The sequence below is a fragment of the Macrobrachium nipponense genome, chromosome 9, assembly GCF_015104395.2.
Source record: "Macrobrachium nipponense isolate FS-2020 chromosome 9, ASM1510439v2, whole genome shotgun sequence".
Taxonomy (NCBI): domain Eukaryota; kingdom Metazoa; phylum Arthropoda; class Malacostraca; order Decapoda; family Palaemonidae; genus Macrobrachium; species Macrobrachium nipponense.
The window spans coordinates 79831639-79854484 of record NC_061110.1 but is presented as its reverse complement, the minus strand read 5'-3'; the positions used below and the strand labels follow the sequence as shown (position 1 = coordinate 79854484).

Here is a 22846-nt window from a genome sequence, read left to right as displayed (position 1 = left end):
GCTCTTCGACTAGTCGCCTTCAGACTGTCGAGCATCTCCTCAGAAAGAGAGGATTTTCAAAGAGAGCTTCAAGGGCTATTGCTAGACCCAGAAGAGAATCCTCTGATCGAGTGTACCAAGCTAAGTGGGTCCAATTCAGAGCTTGGTGCAAAGAAGAAGGAATTTCGTCTTCTAAGACCTCTATAGCTCAGTTAGCTAACTTCCTTCTTTTTCTTCGTGAGAAGAAGAAGCTTTCTACCCAGACGATTAGGGGTTATAGAGCTATGTTGTCTTCTGTGTTCAGACATCGAGGATTAGACATTTCTAATAATCAAGACCTCTCAGACCTGATTCGTTCCTTTGATACGACCAAGACAAAGGAGTCAAGAACAGTAGCTTGGAACCTGGATGTAGTTCTTAAATGGCTGATGTCAGATAGATTCGAACCGATCTCCTCTAGTTCTTTTAGAGATCTGACCAGGAAGACCCTTTTTCTTTGTGCTTTAGCATCAGCTAGAAGAATCAGTGAGCTGCATGCTATTGATAAGAGAGTTGGATTCGCTAAGGGCAATGCCATTTGCTCATCAATGCTGGGGTTTTTGGCTAAGAATGAAAATCCCTCACGTCCTTGGCCTCGTTCTTTCTCTATAAAGAACATTTCGGAGTTAGTGGGGCCTAATGAGCCTGAATGTCTTCTCTGTCCAGTGAGAGCACTTAGACATTATGTGCAAAGGACCAAAGGTATAAGAGGTAAGAGTGATAACCTGTGGTGTTCAGTGAAAGATCCTTCTCGTCCTCTTTCTAAAAATGCGCTCTCCTTCTTTTTAAGGAGTTTGATTTCTGAGGCACACGGACAATGTCAGGACTCAGATATCAAAGTGTTTAAAGTCAAAGCTCATGAAATTAGAGCAGTGTCTACGTCTATGGCCTTTAGACGTAATCTGTCTTTGAAAGACATTATTAAATCTACATATTGGAGAAGCAATTCTGTCTTCGCATCTCATTATCTGACAGATTTGCAAACCACATATGAAAATTGCAGTACATTGGGGCCATTCATTGTGACTGACACGGTATTGGGTGAGGGAGAGAAGGATGTATCCCATCCTCACTAACTTTTCTCCTTGATTATGTTTTTTGTATTTTTAAGGTTGTCTGAAGATACAGGGAGTTTTTTTGAGTATCTTTCAGTCTTTTAATGTCTGGTGTATTTCTTAAACGGTTGTGGTGATCCCTCGTTTTTCATTGTATTTTGTGGTGATTTGTACTGCGCCCTGAGCAGGGGCATTATAGTCTTGTCCGTTACGGTCACGTCCTCAACGGCAAGTACTTATTATTGTGTCCGACGCACGGATCCATATATCCTGTCGGTACAATAAAGGCCAGCAGACTACAGAGGCAGTAACCACTGAGTCAGCGGTCTTTAAAGGTAAGGAACCTATATCTTCGGATAATTCCAACAGTTATTTTAGCTGCCATTGTCCCACCACCTAAATGTGTCAATCAGCTATATGTAACCACCGGGTAAGTTATATAAGTGAAAATGACATTTTTATAATAATATAAAGTTTCACTTATACTTACCCGGTGGTTACATAACGAAGCCCGCCCTCCTCCCCTCATATGGACAGGTAGGCATGAAACTTCTGATTTATTGTTGGAATGGTTCCCGGTACCCGGTAGAGGGCGGGAGTAGAGGGATCACCTGTCAAACCATTAGCGCTACCGCGAATTTCAAATTCTGCCGTGACGTCAGGAGACGACAGCTATATGTAACCACCGGGTAAGTATAAGTGAAACTTTATATTATTATAAAAATGTCATTTTGCCTTGCGTTATTTTACTTCTGGTTGGTTCAAGTCGTATACGCTTGCTGTAGTTACCTCTTCGGATGGCAACCTAGAGGTCTATTGTCTATTTTAAGGACATTTAATCGTTACTCCCTGCAGCCTTCCAGGAGTTTCCGATTTATCTTTTACCGTTGTATGGTAGTGTTCTGACGACACAAACGCATCTATATCTTTAGCGTTTTCTGTTTCGCTTAAATATACCAGCTTGAGAGTCTTTCTGCTCAAAAAATAACGGACCTATTTCTTCGTAGAATAGGGTAGCTGGCAACCCAGACATAAAGTTAAGAGACGACGTTCGTAAGCTGCTGGCTGCTGCTGTCACGCTGTGTCTGTCCTCCAGTCCAAGTCCAACCGAGCCAGTAACAGATCGTGCGCTGTCATCCGCTGTAGGTTACGTCTCTCTCTCCTGCGGGATTGACTGACTAACCGTATCTCTGTGCTGACGGTTACGTCTCTCCTGCGGGATTGACTGACTAACTGTATCTCTGTCCTACAATCACGGACTTTAGCCTAAGATTGAGGGGATTTCTTACGTGAATGAATAAACGTTGCATTCGTTTTGCCTTACTATGTTCAACAGAGTTATCTCTTAATCCTTTCGGTGCTCGTTACCGCACGGTATGGAACTACGAGTCTACCGCAACATTGCACTTTTATTTGCTCTCCTGCTTAGGCAAAGCGCAGCCTTATTAGGGAAGTAAGCATACTCGGGGAGGGAATGGATGAGCTTGCTGGGGACCATTTCCTTCCTGAAGAAGTTTGTTTCCCCGAATAGACTGCAATTCAGACCACAGTTTTTTCCTACCGGGAAACTGAAATATTATTCTAGATTTAGGAATGATTCTGAACATCTCTCAGTGCGTCTATCACCTGAGGTGATAGAAAGAAGGTGCCAGACATCACATCTGGATAGGGTTTCAGATGTCCTGGATCTTAATCTGAAAGAAGTAAAGCGATTCGGTAGTCCCTCCAGTCCTCGAAACGAGTTTTTGGGAACCAGTGGTCCAGATCAACTCTGATATTCCACAGCTCTCTCATATCTTAAGAAGTATCTTCTCTCGGTCCTTGTTCGAGTTTACGAGAAAGAGCCTATTATAACAACAGGCGTAGAATGTAACGATCCTCTACAGGTTCGTTACAGGATTGCAAAAGTCCGTACGAATCGTCTCGATCGACGGCAGCAACTATTCACTTCCGAGTGGAATCTTTCTTTAGAAGTAAGTTGAGAGTTGTGTAGACTTTAGGGACGCCCTTTCATTCTTCTCTTCGATAGGTTGAGGACGAAGAGGCTTCTTCTCTGCTCCCTTATTCTCGATCCGGGATCGGTACCATTAAACGCCATCCTATGATATTGAACGGGGATGGATGTTTAGTCTCTTTTCCCCTTTTTCAATCGCTTAGGAAATGTAATAAGAGGATTTATGACGTCACAGGGAGCGACAATGACGCTGATCGCCCCATGTTGGCCTTCAGGATCCTGGATTCACGGAGGTCACATACTTCCTAGTTCACTTTCCAAGGACCTTTTCCGAGAGAGTCGGTCTACTCTAACTCGAAAGGTACCTATAACCTCTCCGCTCTGAGTCTGACTACGTTCAGACTATCGAGATGTTGACAGGAATAAGATTACCGTCTTCCATTTCCGTCTGAAGAATGGGATAAGCTGGCAGTCACAACTATTAAAGAATATGCAAATATGTTGTTGACGGCCTTTGGGCTCAGAGATTTGCGTCTGTCAAACAACAAAGCCCTTCACGATCTTTGAGTTCTGTGGAATCTCGAAACTTTTTGTCTCACCTGTTTTCTCGGAGTCAGACGACATATAGTAGCCCTGAGTTTCTTGTTGACGAAGTCGGTTGCGTTTATACACCCCCGATGATCGTGTAACATGAGACCAGGTTGGACTGTCAGGTATTCTTCCTTCGGGACTGAATCGCCTTTTTGCTCCTCGCTCCTTTCTCCTGGCACCAGAAGCTCGAGTCAGGAGTTGATTCGCTGACGACGTTGGGTTGCGTTGATACACCCCCAAGGTTTGCTTAGATTGAATCGCCCAGGCAGTCCAGACACTCATCCTTCAGCGAAGAATAGTGCCTTATGGTCTTCAGGGTACAGCCTTGCTGTCCTTGATTCGTCTGACTGGTCAACTGGTCGGTCACCTGACTTTAGTACAGACGTACTGACTGTGCATGTCCAGATCGAAGCTTTCAATATGGAACTTAGACGTAGTCTGAAGTTCTTGATGTCAAAGCATTCGAACCTCTCCTACCTGTTAACTTCTTGCATGTGATCAGGAAGGCCTTCTTCTAACCACCCTAGATACGACAAAGAGGGTTAGTGAAATTTTAAGCCATCATCACAAGTTTTGGCTTTAGAGAAACACAAGGAGGTGTGCTCTCTAAGCCTTCCGTTGTGGCCTAAGAATGGAAACCCGTCTTGTCCTTGGGCCAGGAGCTTGGAAGCAAGGATGGCACAAGTTAGTGGGCAGGAGCCAGAGAGAGTCCTGTGCCCTGTCGGGTCTCTCAAGTTTTATCTATCTACATAAAACTCAAGAAAGTCGAAGTCATTCGGGCAATCTGCAGTGTTCCGAAAAAGACCAGACTTGCCCATATCGAAGAACACCCTGGCTTTAGTGTTAAGAGTTCTTTCAAAAATTGCTCCTTCATTGTGTTTGCACAAAAGATTTGAAATCTTTTTATCTGAATGCTCACGAGGTGAGGGCGTGGCCTCGGAAGCATTTCAAACAGAGCATGGCACTCAGCAACATCCTGAGTACCATTGTTTTAGCGAAGCAACTCTGTGTTCACTTCACACTCCCTGCGAGATGTGAAGATGGCATATGAGATCTGCTGCTCGCTAGGGCCATACGTGTCTGCAGACACAATCTTGGGGGCAAGAAGTACCACTCATCCTATCCTGTAGAAAATGGTTAGGAAGAGCTCTTAATTTAGTTGTTGAGTCGCCGACAACGGCGACTTCTTAACTCTTAAGCCTTAGTTAAAACACCTTAACTTTGGCTAGGTTGGTCAGGTGGTGATATATATATATATATATATATATATATATATATATATATTTATTTTACTTCTTAGCCCTCATGGTATGGTCAATATGGTCTAGTCACGTCGTGGTCTCGCCCCTGTTGACAGATCATCTGGAGTGCACCAGCTATATAGGTCTCTACCTCGCTGGCAACTCTAGTAGCACAAGCAGACTTACGTGGCAGTAACCACGAAGCCAGCTATGCTAACAGGTGGAACCAAGATGTAAATCATCTGCATGCATTTGTTTCCCAAAATCCTTCTATTCTGTCCCTTCCCACCTCCAAAGGTGGGATTTCAGCTATATATATATCTGACAGGTAAGTTTCATGAACAAAATGATATTGTTATGATACAATAAAGTTTGTTCATACTTACCTGGCAGATATATATAATCAAGTACCCACCCACCTCCCCTCAGGGGACAGTGGAAATAAAAATTATGAATAGAAAATGGGAATGGTTCCTGATACCCGCCTCCCAGCGGTGGGAATGGGTACTAACCACCTGGCCGACCACTGCGTGTGTCGGAAGTTTTTAAAATTCTGTCGGACTTCAGAAAATACAGCTATATATATATCTGCCAGGTAAGTATGAACAAACTTTATTGTATCATAACAATATCATATTTGTTGATCTTGTATTAATTTTAAATTAATTTTCAAAGGTGGTGTGTTGATGGTCAATAGTGGCTATTACTGGTCATTTCAGGTTTCCTCAAGGTATAGTCAAACTCGGGCTTTTTGGCCACTTAAGGCGTTGGCCTCGTTTATCCTGGATTTTCCACACTGTTGCCACTTCTCCCAAGGTAGGTGCTTCTGCCCCGACTTTCTCTCTTTTTCTTGTGTTTAGCCTCTGACCACCATTCTCGATTTGCTTTGGAGCAAATCCCTCTAACTGTCCTTTCACTTGCTTTGGCTGTCCAAGCAAGGGCTTGAGTGGGAGGTAATAAAAGGTCTGTTGTTGGTTTTTCCATCTAAAAAGTACTGATTAACATTATACATTATTTCCTTAGCCTGACTGTGCAGGTGGGGGCAGCGAGAAGCAGATGTTTCTATGGTGGGTCAGTGACACAGAATGACCTTGTTGGGCTAGGTGGCAACAGAGCACTAACCCAGTACAAAAGTGTTGTCAGTTTTTGGGAAAACATTATTAGTAACATTCATTTTCCCATCAAAAATTGTTATTCTTAAACATTAGAAGTTTTATTATAAAACAGAGTAATTACCATATATTTAGTTAGTATAAAATATCAGACACATTTCTTCATAATTGTCTTAGCGTATGTAAGAATTGTGGCAACTGTGCGGCCAACAAGGCTGAGTTTGACTAGTTTTCTTGTGCCTTTGCTGTTTATCTATACTAGTGGTATGTTGCAAGATTTGGAGAACTAATTGCAAATTTGTTCTAGGTGTTGAATCCCTCTGTGCCTTAGGGTTGATTGCAGAATCCTTGAATAGAGTAACTCAAGTATGATAGATAGCCAATATAAAACTCTTTTGCCTTTGCATTCTGATTTACATTGTATGGTTTCAAATGTTCGTGACTTTCAAGAGGAGGATAGTCTTGTCACTGACTGGCAATTTGAATTTCCACTCAGAATGCCATGTTCCTGGTCACAGTTGTGACAAGCGGACCAGATTGCTTTAACTTCCTACATAAACTGGTACAAGGATTCAAGATTGATAGGCCCCTGAACCAGAGTATATGTCTTAAACTCTCAATCGAGAACACCAAAGTGCTACCCTAAACATAAGTTAGCATTATAGTTGGAAAGCAGTTAGTATCCAGGTCAATCATTAACTGATGGATTCAGATGACTGCTTTACTTCCCATCACCCATTAAAAGGAGTATAGGGAGTGGTGTGTTATGAGCTGAATTTCCTAGGATTCCCAATTCTAAAGTCTACCTGCATTGTGGCCCGTTCAAATCAAACTTGGCCTGATGGCAACCTTGCAGAGAAAGGTTGAGAGCCATTTACTCACTCAACATTCAGCACTATGACATTTGAGTATGTACCATGCCCAAGTTAATAGACCATTTCAAGAGGAGCAGCCACCACAGGTGTTAAAGAGCGCTTGTGTATACTATCCCTTAGTTGTGATGCCACAAGACACCTGTCCTTATTACTTGAGACCAAAAACAGCTGGGGACAATCCAACTTCATAGACTTTGTGAGCACTGGCTGACTGGATGGTGTCCTTGCTAGAGGAATTGTATGTAAGGCAGTCCCCGGGTTACGACGGGTTCGCCTTACGACGTTCCAAGGTTAAGGCGCTTCTAAATTATATTAATCAGAAATTATTTCCAGTTACGATGCATGTTCCAGGGTTACAACGCTCATCTGGCAGAAGAAATATGACTCCAAAAATGCAAATTAATCAATATTTGAAGGTTTTTTTATGTAAAATGTAATAAGAATGCAGTTTATATAGTTTTCAATGCACCCTAAGCATTAAAAGTAAGGTTTTCTTAGGATTTTTGACAATGTTCGGATTACAACTATTTTTGGCTACAACGCGTCTCAAGAACGGAACCCCCGTCTTAACCCGGGGACTGCCTCTATACTCGATTGCTTCGTGAAAATAGAAGGAAAGGATGTTAAGGCAAGCAGAACAAGTTTTGAGGGAGTTTTAATTTGTGGCCTCTACAGTGCCGGAGTTGTAGTATGGATGATTAGTTAATCCACCCTGGAGGCAAAAGCTCAAAAATTGGGCAAATCTACAAAAAGTTTTTATGATCATGGACAACTTTACCGAGGAAGAGAGGTCAAAGTTTTCTGTCACAAAACTAAGCTCAAAGCAAAGCCATAGGTTCCACTGCAGGGTCAAGAGGCACTGATCTTGACGAATCTGCTGCAAATTAGATCCAACAAGGAGACCCAGTTTACCACATCAATTGAAGATGTTCACTCCATTACACATTACTAAATACCTCAGTGTATAAAAGGTGGGGCCAAAAGCCCTCTACCAGAAGAGCTAGCAGATTCAGAAACCACTGTATGAGGCCAACAATGAGCAACTAGGATTATTTTGACCTGGAGTGACAAACACTAAGAAAATCAAAGTGGACAAAAGGAAAGGCAAAGATATCTAGATAGATTGTTTCATGGGCTACTGTAAGGCATTTCTATGGCAGGTGGGGATCTGAAACGGGACAGAACACTTGAAGCTTCAAATACAGCTGTGAGATAAGGATGATCACTGTAGTTTTACCAACACTAGAAAATTGAGCTTGTCTGCCAAAGCATGCCTTCTAGCTGGAATGTTCATGGCTGACAGCTCAACAAAACCATTCGTACATCTAGATCACCAACCATTGATGCCTGTCAGCACTACTAAATGACCTTCATGCTATCTTACAATGTTGCAGCTACCAGCATTGCAAACTTGCATAAAATTTTTTATTTAAACAGTTACATAGTATACTAGTAGTTACATTACAGGCAGTCCCTGGGTTACATTGTTCTGGACTTACAGCGTTTGCCTCATGGAACTGTTAACCACAATTTTTCAGTGTTGTAAATGGATTTACGCCATTACCTGCTTAACGGCACTGTGACCTAGACTTACGGTTACGGCGCTGTAAGTGCTATTTATTCTCATTATAATTAGGATGATTTGTGTTAAGGCAAATTTTGGCTTACAGCACCCTCCCAGGAACGTAACCCAGGGACTGCCTGTTTACAACTAGACGGGAAGTTACATTTACTGCTATAAGGTTCTTGACTGAGAGCTAGTAATGAAACAAAATTACTAAATAAACTTTTATTGAATAAAAAAGCTTTGATATAAATCATACCTAAACAAAAAATAAACATCTGAATTAAAAGCTAAATTATAAATCATGCAACTTACAAGCATAAACAGCTAAATCCACTGACATAAATTCTTTCCATAAGGTTGACTAAAGAATTCACAAATATGCATAAGAAAAATTAAAGGCCAATTACCTAATCCACTAAAAAAAAGGTTTCCTTGTAAATGGAACTTACGTGTATTAAATTCTTTGCATTTTAAACAAAAAAAATTTTCAAACAAAAACTGAATAAGCTGCTATATCAACCTTCATTTTCACTATAATAGAAAACTATGCTTTAATAATGAATGAACTCTTACTGTACATTACATGTTCATTTACTGTTGCCATACATCACAGATGTGCACTCATTACAAAAATAACAAGAATCCAAAAAATAAAGCTAGCTTGATAATAGCTGTAAGTCTGTGCATGTTAATAAGGAAAAACAGATGGATTAGGGCCTCTCACAGAGGACAAGATTTAGAAGTTTTCAGGGGAACATAATGGGGTGGGAAGTTTTCACACAAATTTCTACTATTTATCGTCGATATACTAAAAAGTCTCTCTTGCCAGTAAATCTTTCTGCAAACTTGGTTCCACTTTCAGTTGGATCAGAGAATGCAATTTCATTCCTACTAAGAATGTGATGAGAAAACATGTTGCAAAGCATAGCTTCACAGAGTTTGCTAGCAATACCTTTTCCTCTGTGACCCTGAAGCACCCAAATACGGCTGACACCTGCCCATACAGTAACTTGCTCCTCGGAGCAGCACAAAAGTCGATTAGTAGTAGACACCATTGTTGACTTTGGTGGAATCACACGATTTGCTTTCTCTATTCTCTCTCCTACAAGGAAGCCAACAACCTGACGACCCAAAATATACATGAAAACCCGAGAATTTTCTCTGACAAGGTTAGTTCCCTCAGGAAAACCTAGTTCATTGTCTACGACAGTCAAAACTTCTTCCACTTTTCGCCAAAAATGAGAAGGATCCTTAGAAGTAACCATCACAACACGTCCGCCTAATTCATCGAGTCTTCGTACCAAGTTTTCATTCTTCCAGCCCTGCAAGGAAGGATTATTAGTATACATGAGAAATAACATACAATACTATATAAGTGAATGGAAACAAAATCTACAGCTCTCACTAGAAGTCGAGAATATTTTCTAATAACCTTCAGTCAACTTTTAACTATATGGAATTACATATTGTATTGTACCATACATGCTGTGCATTGTTTAATTTGCATTTTAAGCAATTTTCTTTAGATCCGTCATGTCCTAAATTGGGTGACGGGTTCAGTCTAAAGGCTGAGAGATATGGCCAAACTATATGGGAAAATTTAGAGGTTTACTTGGAAGAAGGCAGCGGCGGCAGCCCTTTGCCACTGAAGAGTTGGTGAAACACACCTGACACATGGTTATTTAATGGCTGGACAACCCCAGCCATTCTGTGGTGACTGCCTGGTTTCTCTGACAGTGCGATACTTGTTGGTCAAGTCCCAGTCTTCAGGACATAGGAGAGCATTTCCTTTCAGTGCCATAATGAGGAGTTGTGAATACCTTCCCTCCAGGGTACATAGAAGGGACTGTTATAAGTCAGAAGAGTGGTATTTTTAGTTTTGTGGAGGAAGCAGGCTTCCTACAAGTCATAACTTTTTATAGTAAAGTGTAAATGTCATAATACTTGTGACTTATAGCATTCAAGAAATGAACAAGTCACTTTTATTATTTTTTATTTCAATTACATAATTGTATATTTCCGGCAACGATGACCTAAGATGATGTGATGCCATGGTACAGTTTCACATCAATCAATCAATCAAATTCTTCCATAGTCCAGTTTCACATCAGTCAATTAACCCTTAAATGCCAAAGCGGTATTTTAAAAATTGTCTCCTGAATCCCCCCCCAAATCACAGCACGCTTAGTTTTCAAGATTAAGAGTTCATTTTTGGCTCCTTTTTTTGTCATTGCCTGAAGTTTAAGTATGCACCCATCAGAAATTAAAAAAATATCATTATCATATATAAATATTGGGATATATGACAGCGCAAAAAAAAATTCATATATAATTGTATACAAATCGTGCTGTGAGCAAAACTGTTAAAGCTAAAGAGTTAATTTTTTTTCGTTGTATTGTACACTAAATTGCGATCATTTTGGTATATAACACATTGTAAAAAATCAAGGCAACACAGAGAAAATATTATCACAAAATGATGCATGAATTCGTAATGCGCGGATGTGAAGAAGAAAAAAAAAAAAAAAAAAAAAAAAGCAGATTTCAAAAATTCACCTTGAATCGAAATATTGTGCTAGAGACTTCCCGTGTAATGCAAAATGAAGGTAATTGATTGAATATTACTAGACTGTAAGTGTTGTACCTTACAATTGCAGTTTTCGACCATTTTGGTAGAGTTAAAGTTGACCGAAGGATGAATTTTTTCCATTTATCGTTATTTATATGAAAATATTTCAAAACTGATAAAAGCTACAACCATAGGTTGTTTTTTGTTGTATTCTACATGAAATTGCGCACATTTTCATATATAAAACTTAATGTAACGGCTAATTTAAAATGGTGCAAACATTACGACAATCGGACGAAAAAATGTCTGATTTTTTTCGGAAGAGTTACCGCGCGGACGTAAGGAAATTTTTCAACAATCGGACGAAAAATTTTATGATTTTTCGGAAGAGTTACCACGCACACGTAAGGAAAGTTTTTTTTTTTTTTCTCTCCATAAATTCACCATAAATCGAAATATTATGCTAGAAACAAACAATTTGTTGCAAAATGAAGGTAAATGATTGAATATTACTAGAATATAAGACTTTTAGCTTACAATTGCATTTTTCGACCATTTCGGTAAAGTCAAAGTTGACCGAAGGTTGAAATTTTGGCACTTATCGTTTTTTATATGAAAATATTTCAAAACTGATAAAAGCTACAACCATGAGTTGTTTTTTAGTTGTATTCTACATGAAATTGCGCAAATTTTCATATATAATACTCCATGTAACGGCTAATATAAAATGGTGCAAAAATTATGTCAAAGTAATGAAATAATTTCCGAGATGTGTCGCTGATACTTTTTAGTGCGACAAGAAAGAAATTCGCACCTGCGCGCCTGGGTACCGATTGTAAACAAAACAACGCCTTGATCCGTGAGCTCCCAGCATCCCTCAAGGCGCGTGATTCAAAAGTTTTTGCCTAGTAGGCCTATAACTATTTTTCCGCAAATTTAAAAAAAAAAATTTTTATATCGACGTACCATACGTCCAATCGGCACCCAACAGACAATTTATATCGACGTTTAATATGTCCAATCGGCGTTAAAGGGTTAGTAAAATTCTTAGTCTTGAAGTTTTGGTCTAGACTCAAGTACCTAACCAGTTGAGTAAGTTGGAATCGTAATGTATGGAATTAGAAAATAATTCTACTCGATAATTCTATTCGCACCAGGAAAACACCTTATACAATCAGAATTGAACAGTTTCATAAGCAGGCATAGGGCTGAATGGTTCCACAGAACTAAACTGTAAAGGAACCAACCTACTGACTAACTGTAACTACCTGTGTCAAGGTCCGAAGCATTAGGTCAATATTCTTGTAAGAACAATCAAATTTGAAACAAGAAATCTTTTCTGGTGATAGAAGTTCACTCTCGATGTGGTTCGTTAGTCATGTAAACCTGTTGGTCCCGTCGTTGCTGAATAACCAGTCTTCAGGTCAACACAAAGACTGTCAATTTCGACAAGGAAGGCTGAATGGGTCCATTGACTTGTTATGAAGTACAAAACAGTTGGAAGATCAATCTCTTTGTTGATGACATGGAATGCCAGTAAGACGCTACCAAGGGAACACCTGTCAGCCGTTTACTGTGACCAAAAGGCATTGCACATATGTGCCATGGCAGTGGGTAGGTCGACTGTCCATTCCTAGACACTGCACAAATGTGGAATGCCTGTCGAGAGCCACCATAGCAGTGTTCATTGGACATAACCTGCATGACCCAAAGGCACTGCATAAGCGTGTTTACGATCTACGGCCGTCTAGTCACGTATATGCGTCTCGCAATGTCAGTGAAGAGGCACATACGCAGATGTGCGACGACGAACACCATACGAGACACTGTCTGGGAAAAAGAGAAGCGGAAAAACAACACCTTCGCTTTTTCAAGCCACAACCAGACTGGATGACAAACAAGTGTAGGAGCTCCTATGAGAATGAGACAAGAATGCCTTGGTTTCTAGGAACTGGAGAAAGACAACCTTTCTCTCAACCATGGATAGTCGCAGCACGTCTGTCATGAGCAACAAGGCCGGCAACTGAAATACGTCTGCAGACATGAACAGCAGGCGAGGAAATCCTGGACCTAGCAGGTCAAAGAGACTTAAAATAACATCAAGGGAAATGAGAGATTTCCGAGAGGTAGAAGGGAAGTGATAATCTTCCACAGGAACACGTCCACGTACGTGAAAGAAAACACAACTCTCAGGGAAATACATCCATGGATGTGTACCACTTCTGTAAAACTGGAACCAAGGTGACAAAGTCACGAACTTGTAGTGTTGAGGCAACAATGCCTCTACTGGAAACGTCTCGAAATGTCCAGAATCTCGCATCTAGTGAGTTCCAAAGAAAACAGAGCATAGCAAACATCCTCAAGTCTTGGATTTTAAAGAAATCAAGGAACTCTGATGAGCTACCAAGCCACAAACAGCATGAAGGTTGCTTGCTCCCTGTACCCGTGTCCAAAGAAACAAGGAAGAAGAGACTACTTCAGCAATATACTGGAAGTAATATCAGACTTTGGTTACCTCTCTAACTCGCCAAACCTGAGGAAATCTAGCACCTGGAGCTCTGAGCTGCAGGACCTTAAAGACATGCTCGCAACACAAAACAAACCCACTTGTTGAAAAGGGAGTGTGTTAAGCAGAAGTCAGGTAAGATCAGTTATGTAGGAAATATATTAGCTAGGAAACTCTACTAGTAGTTTTTAGTAGATGAAGGCGAAAGAGAAGTAGAAGAACAACGCGAACCAGGATGTTTGTGATATGACACTCATAAAACACAGAAAGGGGCTGAGTGAGAGAAAAAAAAAAATAGATGATGCAAACTGTTAGATTGTTTGCTTGTTTGTTTGTTTGTATGGTGTTTTTACATTGCATGGAACCAGTGGTTATTCAGCAACTGTTAGATGTAAACTTTGACTGGGAGCAACGAATAACAAGTGAGTGGAATGACTGTTCAAAGCATAAGCCCTGATTTGTTAGATGTCGTCGCCGGAAGTGGTAGGCGTTAAAGATTAACTAATTATGAAGAATAGGGTGGTCTTGAAAGGAATCCAGAAGAAGAAATCCCAGTGTCTAAGGTACCAGAAGACGGGTTTCACTTCCCCTGAAACACACTCGAATGAGACTGTCATCATAATAGCTATCCATGACATCACACAGCAGAGAAAATGTGTGTAATAGCAGATTAATCATATTCAAACAGGAACATCATTGGATGACGAAACATCAGGGGGAGACAAGACGCCACAGAAGCAGACTAGAAGTTGGCTTAAGATTGGTACCCCTGCATGACGACAAAATTTGCAAGCCACCACATTGAAGGTGCTCCGAGACTTGAAAGGAACACGCTGCTGTCAGGATTGACTAGGTTCCAAACTCTCATCAACACCAACAAGCATACCAAAAATTAGGTTAAGTGGCAACTCTGGCAGAGGAAGTGAATGTAGAAGGGCTTCCAAGATCCGAGTAGAACACGCCGCCATCTGACTTCCAAGCGAGAAGCTGACAACTGTAGAGCCTAAAAAGAAACAAATAATATGCCTTGTCCTCAAGAAGAGAATGAAAAGAAACATGTTTGTTTGAGGTGTTTGAGGTGTGTGTGTGTGTGTGTGTGCTAGCTGTATGACTGCCCCCCCCCCCCCCCCCCCAAAAAAAAAAAGAGAGAGAGAGAGCCCAGAGAGAGAGAGAGAGAGATACGAGAGAGAGAGAGAGAGAGAAGAGAGAGAGAGAGAGAAGTCGAAACAAACAAAATCGAAGAACTTCCACCATCAAAATCAGGTTGATGAACTGGAGGAACACTTCTTAGTTAAGAAGAAACCTCACTAATAAACCTTTTCTGCAACATTGACTCGTACTCTCAAACGTCCCGAGCCACACGTACCATTTAGGTACCAGGAAGTGAAAGTGGTCTGCCGAAGCCAGATAGAATTCAAAATCCTATGAATATACAAGTTGTTCTCAAAAGCCTGAGCAGAACTTATCCCTCTTGATGTCATGTGCTCTTGTAAGCACATTATTGGTGACTTTACTTGAAGGTAAGGAGTAGGCTCTGCCTAATCACCTCATGAAGCCAAAATTAAATGATATACCATTCTTGGACACTTCTTGGCTTGGCATGTGCTAACAAAACGTCTATGACACCTACGTCTTAGGTGGCGATAGATAATAAGGCAGTGCTCTGACGGGACAAAGCAGTAGCTCTTGTAAATCATTGACAGCAAAATTCCTCCAGGGAAAATTCCCTCAGGGAAGGAATGGAAAAGGAGGCAAATCTGTCATCGTGAACCAAGACATTTTGAGTCTTGACTACAAATTCCAGGACAAATTTGAAGGCTATGGACCCTCAACCCCTGGTGCAACAGATTAAGAGTTATCCAACTCTATTCAAGGTAGCCAAGGCCAGAAGGAAAACTATTTTCAGTCAGTTGACTACTCAGAACTAGAATTAGGTCCCACGTAGGAGGTTTGAGATCTCTAAATGAACAAGACTACTTACTAAGCTCCTGAACAACAGAGATCTCCCAGGATGAAGTGATGTCCACATCTTTCACACACAGATCTAATCCCAAGGCAGCCCTGTAGTCTTTGATAGTTGACACAGAAAGATGCTTCTCTGTTCTGAATAGATGCTCTGAGCTGAGATAAACCCTGTCAACGACACCAATCACAGTAGACGGCCCACTTGCCCTGGTACGCAGCTGATGAAGCTCTCCTTAGGTACCTAGCCAAACATCCGAGTCATTACTTTGCCAGAAAAGCCTCTCGCTCGCAAGATATGCTGGACAGTCTCCAGCCGTGAAGAGATATGAACCCTACCATCTTGCAGTACCTCTCCACGAGGTTGGCAAAGAGGGTTGTGCCAAGGAGGAATTTTCTCTTGGAACCGCTGACAGAATAGAGGTCTGGGAACCACTCTGCTTGAGCCACAAGGGTCATCCAGAGATTCCTGGAACCCATCACTATTCAGGACATAATGGATTGGGCAGAATGGACGAGAGGTGTATACTACTAAATTGTCCCAAGGATGCTGAAGAGCTGCTCTGCCACAGTGAATGGATCTGGGACCACCGAACAGTAGACCTCTACCTTCCTGTCGAAAACACGTAACAAGAGGTCTAATATGGGTCTTCCCCTTAGATGAAACAGCCTGTCTGCTATGTCCTGATGCAGAGTGAATTAGTTTCTCCCCCACCACATTCCTTTTACCCAGAGTGTATCTCGCCATGAGCTCCACCAAGATGTCGATCTCTCACTGGTGTAATTCAACTGTCGAGTGAAGTTAGCAAGACACCAGCCCCATTTGTTCATATACCGTTGCCCCACCTCTCTCTCTCAAAACACTTGAAGACCTAGGAAAACTGATTTCAACTACAACCCGAAGTCAGGAGCTTTTCTAGATGAGCACCCCAACCTTTGAAGGAGGCGTCCGAGAACAAGAGCAGATCCGGATGGGGGTGAATGAAGAGGAACACCCAATGTCAGGTTCTGGACGCCCAACCACCTCAGAAGGTGGCTTCTTACCTCTGCCAAGAGAGGGGCCTGGAGCCGAAGGGAATCTCATGCCTCCCATCGCCTTCAGTACTATGATGATCCGACTACAACCCCAGAGAAGAAGGATCTACCTTTTCCACTGCACCCTTGACTCATCTTCGACATTTCCTCCTGGAGACCCAGGTGCTTCGGAAGGCTTCGAGCATACGTCTAGTGCAGGAGAGGATGATCGGAGAGAGGAGAGAAGTTGAACGGAAGTAAATACCCAGCCCAATGGACACCTGACACCCACGTTTCTGCTCTGTGCAATTGCCACTAGGCCTGATGGCTCGCCAGGCATCCCCCCACCTGTGGCAATATGGGGGAAGGGGAGTGGTGCCCTCTCTATTGATGACCTGACCTCCCCATCTCTAAACCCCCTCCCTGGTCTTGAAAAGCGAGGCTGAAAGGGACACTGCTGCAGCTGGTTCTTTAGAGTAGATGCTGGTTGTGGTGCCCTAGAGGAAGTTGATGGCTTTAAAGACTTCCTGGCAGGGTGAAAATGAGCTGCTGATTTAGTGACCATCTGCTGGACAAGCCAATCGTTATTGTCAGCCCGCCTTGTCTATTGCAGCCTCCAACTGATCTGTGGGTAGAAGCTGGGATTTTAGAAAATTCCATTCTACAGAAACTACAAAGAACCTGTATCCTCATCTAATTAGGCTAATTAGGGGCAAGTTAACCCACAAGTTAACATTAAGTTGCTCCAGGTACAAGTGGCCTTTACACCAGACTGAAGTAATCTGATGAAACGAGTGCTGACAGATCATCTCGCAGAATGGGACGACGTTATCCTAGCCACTGCTGATGACCACAAGTCCAGCCAAGAGATAGTCCTGGGTCAATCTGCATTTCAGACAAATCACATCCGAATTGACCTGCCTACTCATCAGCTGTATAAGACGAGTCAAGTAATACTTCTAATGCTGAACAAGAGGGAGAAGAGGCTTGAAAGACCTGTTGGAATGGAGAGAATTCTCTCATCCCAAGACCAAAGAATTCACATGCTGCTAAATAGAGATAGCATGCCCAGAATATAGTAGCTCAAACGAAGTCTTCACATCCTTCTCTGGTCCAAGCAAGGCCTCTATGCCTGTAGGGGTCATGAAAGACAAGAAAGATTATTGTATTCACAAATGAGATTAATAACCTCCATGCAGGAAGAAACTCCTGACTCTCCCAAACCTCTGTATCCAGCATCAAAGTCATGAAGTAGGAGCCAGGGAAAGATCCATTTCACTTCTGGCCAATGGAGAGCTCCTCCTTGTGTGTGTGCCTATCTTCGACTGAGAAGAATCACGTGCATATGCGGCCATGCGAAAACAATGTACGTGAGACCGTCTGGGAGAAGGAGAAGCACAATACCTCTACCTTGATGAGTCACAACCACTGACTCAGGAAGACTTAGGACGAATGCCTTTGTTTCCTGGAAATTGGAGAAAGAAGACTATCTCTCACAATCACCAATAGTTGTAGAAGCACGTCCGTCAACAACCTCATGGCTATCACTTGAAACAAATCCGTGGACATGAGGAACAAGCGAGGAAACTCAGGACCTAGCAGACGAATGCTAACTTCAGAAGAGAACGCATTGAAGGTGGTCTAGAAGCAATTGAACTTCTAAACCCAAAGGACCACCACCTTCAACTTCTTGACCGGAGCCTTGTCAACCTTATGGCAAACTCAGACATGTTGAGGAGAAGTAGAACAAGCAAGAGACTTCTGAGAAGAGCAAAGATCATCTTCCACAGACATACAAACATGAGAGGATCATGTCCACGTACGTGAAGGGGAGAGACATGTCTGTGTGGGGAAGATGACACAGCTCTCAGGTTCCCAGAAGGCGAAGCAACAAGTCCTCAATCCTCCACCATGTAACTCCAGATCAAAGGGGGACAAAGATGGAGATCTAGTTTCCTTTTAGGTGTAGGTACAACGGTATCCCTTGAAAAAGTGTCCAATTGGTCCATCTTAGCCTGCATGAAATCCTCCAATGGATTGGCAACCATCAGGGATGAAGTCATTGTGGTAGTATGGGTTGGCAACCATCAGGGATGAAGTCATTGTGGTAGTATGGGTTTGTTTTAATAAGGCAATGGTGTGTGTGAGTGGGGAAAAAATCTAGCATTAACTTTTAATATTGATTTACTTACTAATGGTTCATTTTTAAAAGTAAATTATTTTTTACTGAATTGTTAGGGGAAAAAAATCTAATAAGTTTAATATTATTGGTTCATTTTTAAAAGTTAATTATTTTTTATTGAATTGTTAGTTTTGATTAAATTTGTTAAATTTTTTTTTCTTTTTTGTTATAGGTGTAAAACTTCTCCCCCTTCATTTGCATGTTCATGTTTTCCCAACAATGGAGTTAGTTTTAAAAGTTAAAGTCTCAAATGTGTGGTATAGTGCATTGCACTACATAAACCCGTTTACAGGCGGTCCGCGGTTAACGATACAATCGCTCAGCGGCGAATCGGTTTTACGGCCGTCGTCAAAAATATTCATTAAAAAAAGAAGGTATTTTTACAGCACAATTTTCAGTTAACAGTGCCACTGTCTAACGAGTTCATACATTTGTAGAAATGCCGTTCAGACCATAAAGGTTATGCAAATTATATTAACAAATTTTACGGAGAATTATTACATAGGTATTAGGGTAATATATATGCCTCTGAGGCTGTTCTATGCTGAAAATATCGAGTTACATAAGTGCAAATTTAGCTATGGATGTGTCGATTTATAAATGTTCATACTTTTATGTTTAAAATGTTTATGAAAATGTATTATGTATAGGGTATTTTTATTTCTGCACAGAAATATGATACGCTTTCGAAACTGACCTTCACATGTTACCAAATACGATGTTTTTTCATGTTCTTTCTTGTGAGTGCCGCCTGCCGCTCTTCCAAAATATAGAGTTAAAAACAGTGCAAATTTAGCGATCGAAGTTGCTTTTTTTAATTTTTATGCTTTTATGTTTAAAATGTGTATGAAAATATATTACGTATAGGGTATTTTTATTTTTGTACATAAATATGATACAAATTAAGGCAGCTTTTGTATCTACGCTCCACGTTGTCAGGGGATGTTTTTTCATGTTCGTTCTTGTCCACCACTGTTCCGAAAAATGCATGGTGTTATTTTGTTAATTATGCATCTTTTCCATAAATCATTTCAAAAGTCATACATTACTTCACTGTATCCAATAATATTGTATGTATTCTCATACGAGTTTGTTTTGCCATATTTAACGCAGTTCTGAGCAAATTCTCTTCCTTCTAGTTAGCATAAACGAATATCTAGATACCTGCCTTATATGATACAAGGTTATTTTTCCTATACGTGTTTTTAGGTGGAAATATGAATTGAGTGTCTCATTGTGAATGTGAACTACTTTTTTTTTTTTCGTTGGCAGCATGTTTTTGCGTAAAAAAAATTATGTGATTCCGTTCGCAATTCTCCTTTATATAATCTTAATATGAACTTTACGTTATTTATCTTATATCGGCGTGAAACCAACAGTAAAATGTGTTCTTTTAAGCACAGTAGTTTTGATTAAAATGATTTTATCTCAATTTTATCTACTTTTGTGTTTGATGGCATACGTTTACTGAATTTATCCTTGTTGCCGATGTACGATAATAGTCATTAGCAGCTTGAACAGTTTTCTCCGCTTCAGTTATGACTAGGTTTAAATTTAACATGATATTGTTAAGATACAATAAAGTTTGTTCATACTTACCTGGCAGATATATATATAGCTGTATTCTCTGAAGTCCGACAGAATTTCTAAAAACTTACGACACACGTAGTGGGAGTAGGGTGGTTAGTACCCATTCCCACCGCTGGGAGGCAGGTATCAGGAACCATTCCCATTTTCTATCAGATTTCTATCTCCACTGTCTCCTGAGGGGAGGTGGGTGGGTACTTAAAATATATATATCTGCCAGGTAAGTATGAACAAACTTTATTGTATCTTAACAATATCATTTTGTTCATGAAACTTACCTGTCAGATATATATATAGCTGAATCCCACCTTTGGCAGTGGGAGAGACAGAAAAAGATTTTAGGAAACATATATATGTAGATGATTGACATCTTGGTTCCTTACCTGTTAGCATAGCTGACTTCGTGATTACTGTCACCCAAGCCTGCATCTGCTTCACTAGAGTTACCAACAAGGTAGAGACCTGTGTAGTTGGTGCGCTCTAGATGATCTGCCAACGGGGACGAGACCACAATGTGACTAGACCATGACCATACTCAAGAGGACAACGAGGCAAAACCACCCCCTAAGTTAGCCTAACCAAATACTCCCATATACCAAAGGCTAAAAAAGGAAGACCGCATTCGGCGGCCAACCCTACAACCATAAACCTTACAAACATTAAAAACTCACCTACCCTTTTCTATGGGAAAGGATGAGTGCTACCTCCTGCCCCCAAGATAGTGTCTGCGGCGACGTATGGTCCAAGAGAGTAACAGTTCTCATATGTCGTTCTGACCTCCCGTAAATAGTGCGAGGCGAACACTGAGTTACTTCTCCAAAAAGTGGCACTTAAAATATCTTTGAGAGCCATATTTTTCTGAAAGGCTATAGAAGTCGAAATAGCCCTTACTTCATGAGCGTTAACTTTTAACAGCTTAAAGTCACTATCTTGACAATAAGCGTGCGCCTCCTTAATGGTGTTCCTCAAAAAGAATGCCAGTGCATTCTTGGACATGGGCATATTAGGCCTCTTGACCGAACACCATAAGTTCTCCGCAGAACCTCTACACTCCTTTGTCCTACGAAGATATTCTTTAAGAGCCCTAACAGGACACAGGACTCTTTCTGGCTCTTGACCAATGATTTCTGCCATACCCTTGATTTCGAACGTCTTAGGCCAAGGGTTGGAAGGGTTCTCATTCTTAGCCAGGAATGACATACTCAAAGAGCAGACTGCATTATGCCCTTTGAAGCCGACGTGTTTACTAATCGCCTGTATCTCGCTAACCCTCTTCGCCGTCGCCAGAGCAGTTAGGAATACAGTCTTCTTCGTCAAATCTCGCAGAGAGGCAGAGTAAATAGGTTCGAAGCGGCTTGACGTTAAAAACTTGAGAACCACGTCCAGATTCCACGAAGGCAACTTAGCTATCGGTACCTTGGTGGTCTCAAAAGATTTTAGTAGATCATGTAGGTCCTTATTATTAGCAAGGTCAAGACCTCTATGTCGAAAAACTACAGATAAGACACTTCTGTAGCCTTTAATGGTTGACACTGCGAGCTTCAAATCTCGTCTGAGATAAAGAAGGAAGTCGGCGATCTGGCTCACAGAGGTCGTGGTAGAGGAAACTCCTTTCTTCCTACACCAGCTCCTAAAAGCTGCCCACTTCAACTGGTAAACCGCGATTGACGAAGGTCTTCTCGCGGTGGCGATAGCTTTAGCCACAGGTTTCGAAAAACCTCTCGCTCTGGCCAACTTCTGGATAGTCTGAACGCAGTCAGACTCAGAGCGGAGAGGTTTTTGTGGTACCTCTCGAAGTGGGGCTGTTTGAGTAGATCTCTCCTTAACGGAAGAGATCTCGGAAAATTCACCAAGTAGGACATCACCTCTGTGAACCAGATCGCTGCAGGCCAAAAGGGGGCGATTAACGTCAACCTCGTCCCCTCCGAAGCTGTGAACTTTCTCATCACTTCCCCCAGAATCTTGAAGGGGGGAAATGCATAGAGGTCTAGGCCCGTCCAATCCCATAACAGGGCGTCCACTGCTACTGCCCCCGGATCGAGAACTGGGAGCAGTAGAGAGGAAGTCTCGCCGTCCTTGCGGTTGCAAAAACGTCCACCAAGGGGCGTCCCCAAAGACTCCACAGCTCCTGGCATACGTCCTGATTGAGGGTCCACTCTGTCGGCAGCAACTGACCTTGTCAACTGAGGAGATCCGCACGGACATTCTCGACTCCGGCAATGAACCTTGTCAAGATCGTGATCTCTCTCGCCTTCGCCCAAATCAGAATTTCCTTCGCTAGAGCGAACAGGGAGCGAGAGTGAGTTCCTCCTTGTTTCTTCAAGTATGCCAGGGCTGTGGTATTGTCCGAGTTGACTTGAACTACTCGACGGGAGACTTTGTCCTGAAAGAACTGGAGCGCTAATTGAACCGCTGCCAGCTCCTTGAAGTTGATATGCCAGGCTACCTGTTCCCCTCTCCAGGTGCCTGACACTTCCTCCCCCCCTAGTGTTGCTCCCCACCCCGTGGATGACGCGTCGGAGAACAACACTAGGTCGGGGTTCCGAAGCTTGAGGGATATGCCCTCTGAGAGCTTTAACGGATCGAGCCACCATCTTAGATGGCTCTTCACCT

At 41.8% G+C, this 22846-nt stretch overlaps 1 protein-coding gene across 2 annotated transcripts in view; it reads right to left on the bottom strand.

Moving 5' to 3' along the window:
- Window positions 1-8620: 8620 nt before the first annotated feature.
- The window catches only part of LOC135218265 (N-acetyltransferase ESCO2-like), a 145951-nt gene continuing 131725 nt past the window's right edge, over window positions 8621-22846 (bottom strand). For both annotated transcript variants that reach the window (XM_064254438.1, XM_064254440.1), the window contains one exon: window positions 8621-9735. In XM_064254438.1, coding sequence (XP_064110508.1) covers window positions 9208-9735 — 528 coding nt within the window. In that variant the 3' untranslated portion in view covers window positions 8621-9207. The remainder of the gene's footprint in view (window positions 9736-22846) is intronic.